This window comes from Mucor mucedo (assembly GCF_025094135.1).
Source record: "Mucor mucedo strain NRRL 3635 chromosome Unknown EV154scaffold_34, whole genome shotgun sequence".
Lineage (NCBI taxonomy): Eukaryota > Fungi > Mucoromycota > Mucoromycetes > Mucorales > Mucoraceae > Mucor > Mucor mucedo.
The window spans coordinates 238466-247112 of NW_026252318.1; the positions used below are offsets into that span (position 1 = coordinate 238466).

General features: G+C 36.0%; 2 protein-coding genes across 2 annotated transcripts; both read right to left on the reverse strand.

Annotated features, from left to right (window-relative positions):
* Positions 1-1406: 1406 nt before the first annotated feature.
* Positions 1407-1910, reverse strand: EV154DRAFT_398766 (uncharacterized protein; the record flags this gene model as incomplete). The annotated part of the gene is made up of 1 exon (XM_051595238.1): positions 1407-1910. A coding segment is annotated over one exon (504 nt), but the record flags the coding sequence as incomplete, so codon positions are not given.
* Positions 1911-4918: 3008 nt separating this feature from the next.
* EV154DRAFT_505134 (uncharacterized protein) lies at positions 4919-8265 on the reverse strand. The gene is made up of 6 exons (XM_051601143.1): positions 8037-8265; positions 7723-7966; positions 7633-7660; positions 7366-7548; positions 6998-7302; positions 4919-6926 (listed from the first exon to the last, which is right to left on the reverse strand). Exons 1-6 carry the CDS (start codon positions 8174-8176, stop codon positions 5034-5036), a joined length of 2793 nt encoding a protein of 930 aa, XP_051458849.1. The 5' UTR covers positions 8177-8265; the 3' UTR covers positions 4919-5033.
* Positions 8266-8647: the final 382 nt, after the last annotated feature.

Below are 8647 nucleotides of genomic sequence, written 5' to 3' on the forward strand. Positions count from 1 at the left end.
TATATGATTTCAGGTATTTTTTTATCGCGAATATACACTGCTTTTTGTATACTTGTTTGTATACTCGAGTAGCTAAGCTTATTTTAAAAGGGGATCATTTCATTAATAGTAATGGATCTTTTTACTACGTTGATTGTGTGTATCTCCGCTTAATTTGAAGTTAAGTTTTTTAGGGTTTTTTTTCCCTGTTAATTTACATTCTTTCACTGTTGCATATGTATTCAAGATTGAGAAAAAAACTGGTTTGAGAGGTCAGTTAAAGCTGCCACTTAGAGCCAATGCAACGATTTCGTCAAAAAATTGCATCCCCATGAATGGGTGGATATGCAAAGTTAATCTGTTACAGCCTTACTTCATTTAGGAATCTACTTGAAGATGAATTCGTGGTAAGATTGAACCGCCACAGTAAGTGAAGTCAAATCTTATGCGCAATAGTTTCTCCCATCTTAAAAAACAGCGGCATGCATAATTCCTCTAATGCCTATGAGTGACCTGATTCAGGGACAGGGGAGAAGAAAATATTTATTCCAAATATAGTAATCCTAAAGAACTTTTAACTTTTTTTCTTCTCAATACCTTTATTTTAATCATTAAAAATCAATAATAATAAAAAAAGAAGCTTATTATTCATATGATTCAAACAAGAAATATTTTATTCTGTCAATTCAATAACAATAACTTGAGCCTCAGTAAGTACCATAAGTGTATCATCTAGCAGTAGCTTAGCGCCAATAACATCCACATCGTTATCGGGTTCAAATGTAGGCTTTTTAATCGTCACAAACAATATTGTTCCTCATGTGATGATTAGGCTGCATTTTTGGAAATAGAAAATCCCATAAATCCTGTAAATAGGACACCCGATAATACCTTCAGAAGAAGACGTTGAAACTTGTACATTCTAATACTCTTCAATTAACTTCTAATAAAAGGACCTAATTTGTTTCTTATTCACTTTGACCTAATATCAAATATTTATGATATAACTGAGTAGTCCACACTTCTTCGGGGTATGGTACAGCAACCACTTACTGATATATTTTTGTCTTTCTTAAAAGATAGTTTTATTCGAGTTAAAAACTCATATCTATTTACAATAATGATATGTGGAATGATGATAGAATGATGATGATAGAAAATAAAAAAAAAAATCATAATAGCAATAGACGCAATCATTCTATAGGATGGGTATCAAGGTAGTTTCGAAGAGCAGGATGATACCATCCATTTCCTAATTTACAAACCCAAAGGAATCTTCTGTGGTAAGCTCGTTATTATCAGTATCTGAAGGGAGGGGGGAATTAAGGATACTATCTTCAATTAAAGTATCTGAACCGGTTTCCAACAGTTAAAGATTGTAGTGTGGAAGTATACTATTTTTCTGTAGTTTTCTTGTAGGAGTATAGTTACCACGTTTGAGACAAAGGCTGTTTCATGGTGCGAGGCAGAGATGCCAGCTCTGGATCACTAAATCTGTCGCTGGTTGCATTGTTCCATTTATTTGTCTGGGAAATAATTGATTGAATAATATGGGCAGAGTCCTCAATACCATTTCCAAATTGGAAGAGTGTTTTGAAGAATGCCAATGATTTGGTGGCGTTATTTAACTTCCCGATGCAACTTGGGAACAAAATTTGGTTTTGTAAGATGCCAACATGCAAATCGTGACTAACATAGTCCACTGTTGAAAAATAAGCCCTTAAGCCCGAGATTTGAACAATCCACGAAAGGCCAGAACTAACGTTGTTCAAGGGATTGGTAATACTCTTTCCTTCTCTCAACAACTTTGCCTTATTGTCTGTAAGCTTGGTAATATCAGCATTGGGAAGGTAGACTTCAGCACCACCAATGCCAAACTCTGATTCCTTGTAGTCGAAAATGAATCGGATGTCAGTCTTGAAGCCTATTACATGCTTGTTTGAACTGTATAAACTTGATTTATCAATTATAGAGTCTGTCGCTACAGTCTCTCTTTTCTTCACTCGAATTAGATTAACATTAATTGCAAATAGAGACTTAAAAATAGGTGGCCATATTTGATCAGTATAATCACTTTCAATAATGTTATCAGGATACTCTTGTCGCATAATAAAAAATATCTCCGGTTTCACTTATTGCATTTTTAATTCATGTAAATTGGGATTAAAGAAACTTAAAATGAGAAGCTTATAGTTAACAACATGATTATTATAAGCTTGAGATCGAAATCATCCTGTTTCGCTGATCATGGCTTCTCGTTGCTTGCGATTGTAACTTGTCTATGATTTCAATACATTATGTTGGGTTTTAAAACATTAAGCTGGCTTTATTTTATCAGTAGTACAGTGTAACCAGCATCGTTTGGCAAATGCATGAATAACAGACGTTATGTATAGTAGGTGATTCCAAGTTTCGGTTGCTTCCATCTATTATGTGTATGTCAATTTTTGTTATAGATAAGAGGGAGAACGACATCGCTTGATGAGGATTCTGTCTTTTCTGCAACAGTAGAAGAGGTATGACCGGTTAAATTAAGAGGACATTAGTAGCCGATCTGAGGTCAGCTTCCGTCTTAATCGGCACGATATTCACCATATCCTCCACCAGGTGAGGTAAAGCTAATCCGAATACGAGGAGCAACTCTAAGAGCAGTAGACCTAGACACCGTTTCAAATTTAATAGGAATATATTTTACCTTATTTATCCCCATCAGGAACAGCAGAATACTGTATCCGTCTTGAGCTTAACGTGGCTTCCCGTATTATAGTAAATAACAGCATACCAGCATACCAGCTATCCGGTAACAGGGAATGAGTGTTTGTCTTGGCGACAATAAAAAACGATTAGCTTCTTCAAGTAGCTTTTCGTGACACAACTTTTTGTTGAAAATGGCTAAATTGAGGAATCATTGCTTCGTTTATCTCTTTGATTGAAACATTGTTACACGTATTTGACTTGTCAGCAAATAATGTTTTTGTCGTGAAGGAAAATGCAAATTTACTTATTCTTCCAAATGTATTAATGTCACAGCTTCTAATGTTTCTATGGCATGTATGATAAATATTGGTGTTAAAATCCACCAAAAACCTACTAGTTTTTAGCTGTCATACTTTTGAATTTCTTATAGCCGTTACTACTATCCTATTGTGTGGTGCTTCATGTGATGTGTGTCAATTAACAGTTGTGGAACACAACTAAATTCCAAACGTTTTTGACGACGCGACAATAAACGGCGTGTTTCCACTTGGATCTCTATACGATACTTAAAAAAAAAAACCCCTTCTTCGGTCATCTCAGGCTCCTCCTCACCTTTGAGTCTAAAAAATTGCTTCCCGGTATCCGGTATTGCCCAAACTGAAATGTTCAAATTTGAATTACTTTAGGCAAGTCTGGATTTTTCTGACCTAATTTGCCACTAAAAGAAACAGAAAGCAAGTTGTATATCAACGTACATTGTACAGTCCATTATTTGATAAATGGGTTTAAAGGTTCACGTCACACAACATAAAAAAAAGAGAGAGCAAGCCGATCACTGGATCATGCAACAGCTTGATCCTAATACCCGAAAACGAGGCACTTGTGCACCAATAAAAAATACCAAAGTCAATAAGTAATTTCTTTTTATATATTTTATATTGAAGAACTAGATGACTTTTTAAGATATATAAGCATGTAATAATTGTTTAAGGTAACCTTATAATTTCTAAGGGAGTCCGATAAGAAGCCTTTTTAAACACAATGTAATACTTAAAGATGCAGTCTAGTTACAAAAAGAAAGCCAAAAACAAAATAAATTTTGATTTAAATTTCTCCAGGTGTATATTGGCACATGCACCAAGTCCTATTACAGCTTACTTGACAAGTAAAAGCTGATCACGTCATTTCAATACTGGTGACATTACTAATTGTGATAAGGTCGGAGAACAGTAGCAATAAGGGATATATTAACCTAAATTAAACGTCTTTGTCTATGTCTTTATGCCTCCTACAACAGGCCTCATACAATAGAACCGAATTACTGGACTCTAGATTTCAACTCCATCCCACTGGAGGAAAATCTAGACCTCATCTTTCGATCGAATTCTGTTATTTGACAGGTATTAGTCAGATCAGTTTTTTCTGTTTGCATCGGGAAAAATCTATTTACGATGCGAAAAGTATAGGTTTGTAGAGGCACATTACTAATGTGCAGACTGCTGCATTTGAACTTAAACCAGAATTACAAATTATTCCTTTTTTTGGAGCTTACATTCTAGATGTGAAGGATCAAAAAGGAGTTCAAAAGGGCCCTTATCCTAAATTGGTGCTCCGATTTAGATCAGCAGCAAAAATGATGATGGGGATAGAGGACATTTCTTGTTGCTTAGACTGAACTATTAAACCGAGTATGTTTGGACTCCCCAGTATGTAGATGAGCGCCATTATTTTTTTTTCTTGAGAAAATTAACAAAAACCATGAACAAATTCTGCAAACGTACGGGAAACTAAAATTCCCAATTTTGTAAAATGTGACACTAATTCATCCGATTTGCAGTCTCACCCCCACACAGTTACATTATGAGTTTGATTGGTTTACAAGAAAAGCACACGTTTAAGCGTTTTTAGTTACATATTTTCATAAATTTGAATTGCGCAATGAAACTCCATTTCTGTTTTTAAAAGCTCAAAGCAACAGGGATCGACTCATTTCTCGATCGATGATGATTTTCGCGATTTAATTTTGAGGGCTAATGCATCAAAGCGTTATTAAAAGTTGTATAAATTACAAACATGTGGCAATAAATAAATAAAAAATACGGGTAAAAAAAAAAAAAAAAAAAAAAAAAAAAAAAAAAAAAGTAAAAATAGATGAAACAAAAATTACACACAAAAGATTAGTCGGCTACACAGAAATATACCTTTTCAAATTGCCTATGGTAACATACACAAAAAACCCTGATTATGATGAGTAATTTTAATTTGTTTTTTATTTATAGAAACATAAAAGTATACTTGTTTACAAATGAAATAATAACATAGAGGGGGTATATACGCAAATCACACATTTTTTTTTCTTAATTGTGAATGGTTTCTTCAACAAACGAATTAATCCACCAGAACCGGTCCTGAGTCGCCAATACGGTTAAGGGTGCTGACTGTAAAGTTTTAGTCGGAGATCTCGGTTGGTGATCCTGCAACGGTGTTAAAAGATCAAATGGCGAATTACTGGACATAACATGACTTAATTTGAATCGGTTGCGTTTAGCTCTAGGTGGTGGAGGTAAAGAGAAAGGATCTACCGGAGAAGGAGCACTGCTTGAACTATGACTTGTATCAATACGTTCTGCAAACATGGGTCCCATCGGAATATCATCTTCACCGCTACTGCTATAAAGTCGTTTTGAATCATAATTACCCGCTTGTTGTCGATACATTTGTTGTTGAAGTAAATATGTAGGCATTGATTGCATACTTGTACTGGCTTGATAGATACGAGCAGCTTCATCCGTGATATAGCCAGCGAGCAATTTATAAATCTTGAGTGGGACACATTTCAAGGGCTCTGTAAACGTATGGTTGATAGCGGCTACTGCACCTTTGCTGGTGATAAATGATTTGAACACGATCAATTGGCAAGGTCCAGTTGTTAAGGAGAAAGCAGGAATGTCAAGTACAGCTGTATGTAACTTAGAGGTTAGATACAGAGCCTTGGTATAAGCAGTAGCCTCGAGTATCTTTCTGGCAGCATTTTCCAAAGATCGAATAAATTGCACACTGGGCAATTTACGATCGCCGTGACTATATTCGGTAGCGACAAGTTGGGAAAGTGCAGCAAAATCACATAATGAGTGACCTTGAAGATTATTCACAAAATAAATTTCATCTTCGTTCAAGCATGTAGGAGCATCCGATTGATCATGCAATACGATTTCCTCCATGGGGAAAGCAAATCGTTTTGTTTTATCAATGACAATCTGAGTATTTGTCAATTCTGGTGTTTCATCTAGCAAGACAAATGCACCAAGATAGACCGAGCTTTTGGTGGAAGCCTTGAATTCAGTGGGGTTAGGAGCAGGTTCAACAGTAGAAGGTAACCAGTCGTGCTGGGTTAAGGCACAGACGGAATCCGACATTTGCTGCATATCTAAAAAGTGTTGTCGCATCCAATCGGTAGGAATACGTAATTTGGTAGCCATGGTTTTGGCAATAAAGATGGGTTCAGCAAATCGATAACCTTGAGAGAGTAATTTTGATACATCACGATCGTCAACCAACTTGCGTACCAAAAAGATATGCTTATCTTCACCATCGGAGTCTTCTACTGATAATCGATCATTGACAGACTTGCCATCTTCGTCAGATGAAGATCGAACGCCATTTGTGACAATAGTGGTGCTACCAGACGATCTTTTGCCTAGACCTTCAATCACGGTTTCTTCATCATCTGCAAACGATTTCATAACGCTCCAAGAAGTAGATTTACGAGCTGATCCATCTGTTGTCGTTGTTGCTACTGTTTTTGATGAAGATTTTTTCTTGCCGTCTTTATGACGAGGTTTTTTCTTTTTCGTGGTAGGGTGGGAACACATGTCTTCTTCATCTTCCTCTTCGGATCGCTGGTGGAGTGTACCTGACGTGACTTCCAGGTTAGCCAATGAGGTACCTGATGAATTTCGAAAGACTTGACTCTTGTTGAACATGGTTGCTTTGGAAATCGTATCTGTGGTGACGACAATATCACTGAGAATGCCGAGATCGTCAAAATGATCAAAGCGGAGTTCGTCTCTTAATTCGTGAGTGGCGTTCAGGAACTGTCTTTCGATGGCTTCGTAAGCCTCTATAGATGAAGTACTGGAAATGCCCGATGGTCTCTTATCTGAATTATATTTGAGGGAGGCTTTCATGACGGCAGCTTCGTATAGACGAATAAATAAAGGATGTTTTGTGGTAAATGATTGTTTTGTTTCCTATAAGAAAAAAAAAAAAATTTAGATTATGTATTGATTTTATATATGTGGGGAATATTTGTGATGTTTACATTTAACTCAAGGTTGTGTACGATTTCAGTCATGGGCAAAGTACCATCAATCTTGACGAGAATTCGTCCCATGGGATCGAAAATGACGGAATCCAATATGAGGCGTTTGTTTGTGTTTTTTATGTACAACGGGAGATTTTTGATGCCGGTTTTAATACTGAAATAGATTAAACCAATACAGGCAGATACTGTTACAGCAGAAATGATACCGATTAAAGCAGGTGTTTGTAATTTAGGAACGGGTGGACCGCTGGAGTAATTAGGTTTATAAAAGATGGTACCCACTAAAGCTGTGTAATGCATGCCTAAATATTATATGATAAATAAACAATACAAAAGAATCAATGGAGAAAGGGTTATAGTTTTACCACATACGGCCAATCCCATGATAAGGGCGCAACCAAATCTTTTATACCAAGTGTCCATCCAACGTTCACGTAACTTGAAAAATATATACAACGCGACGGTGACAGCGGTCATTGCAATAAATGCTGCGCCGACAATATATGAATTAAGGTAAACGAGTACAAAGTAATCGATGGCGAATTGACCTGAATAAAAAAAAAAAAAAAAAAAAAAAAAAAAAGCTTAATTGGTCAGAATGAGCATGTGATGATGGTAGCAGTAATTATTACCCATATAATGCATACAAACAATGCCCAACTAAAAAGAGATTCATGTTTAATGGAAAGTTTTTTTTTTTGTTTGTAAAAAATAAAGTTTACCCCGGCAAAGATTCCGCTTGGAAGGATTCTAGCGAAACGTGCTTCTTCGGTGATACCGACAAAGGCAAATGCAATGAACATACAAGCGATAGCCACAATCAGACTACCAAATGTATATCCTGCGCTATAATTTAATTGGTATTTATCGCCTCGAACTTGCAACATGAGACTATTATTGCCAATGAAATGCATTGCCCATACACTAACAGCTCCCATTGAAAATGCTGCAGCCGATAGTAAAAACCTATCTTATTTGTAAGTCTTTTTTTGTTGATCTGACATGAAAAAATGTTGACATTAAAATAGTGTCATACCAATTATAGATACCACTAATGTGTGTCCTTCTATTTAATAACTCTAATGTTGTTTGTGCTCCAGCAACTGCTACTAGGTAACTGACGAACATGATGCCGCCGTTATAATGTTTTATTGCTTCCACTGCTACGTATTCCATCTTTTTTCTATCGTTTAATCGAAATGCTGGTGTGTGATGCTGGGGTATAGGCGTACAAGATGAAAAAAAAAATGAAAGAAAAAAAAAAAAAAAAAAAAAAAAGAAGAGAGAGAGAGAGGGGGGAATATTAAACAATTAGGCTTCCAATTGTTTATAGCTAAAAGTGCTGTGTCTGAATAGGTTGTGATACAAAACACGGGCCAATTGAAGCCCAGCTCTCAAAAACAAGGGTAGATTTTAATACCGATCAAATAACTTGGTAACACTCCAAAATTAAATTAATCAAACTTTCTTTTTATTCCCACTGAGGGCGCTTTAAATTTTATATTATCGTGTAAAAAAAAAGGGGGGGGGGGGAGAAAACTTTCCACTGCACGGAGGGAAAAAAAAATATAGCCAGTAGAATTGCGATAACGATCCTCGTGAAAGGTATATGTATTTTACTAAGAAAGCACATAATCTTTGTTTCTT

Bases quoted from the DNA above. Each gene is read 5' to 3' on its own strand.
- EV154DRAFT_505134 (XM_051601143.1), bottom strand. From the start codon at position 8,176: ATGGAATACGTAGCAGTGGAAGCAATAAAACATTATAACGGCGGCATC. The intron at 7,303-7,365 runs GTAAAACTATAA...TATAATATTTAG, and splicing joins CATGGGATTGGCCGTATGTG to GCATGCATTACACAGCTTTA. The intron at 6,927-6,997 runs GTAAACATCACA...TTTTTCTTATAG, and splicing joins TACACAACCTTGAGTTAAAT to GAAACAAAACAATCATTTAC.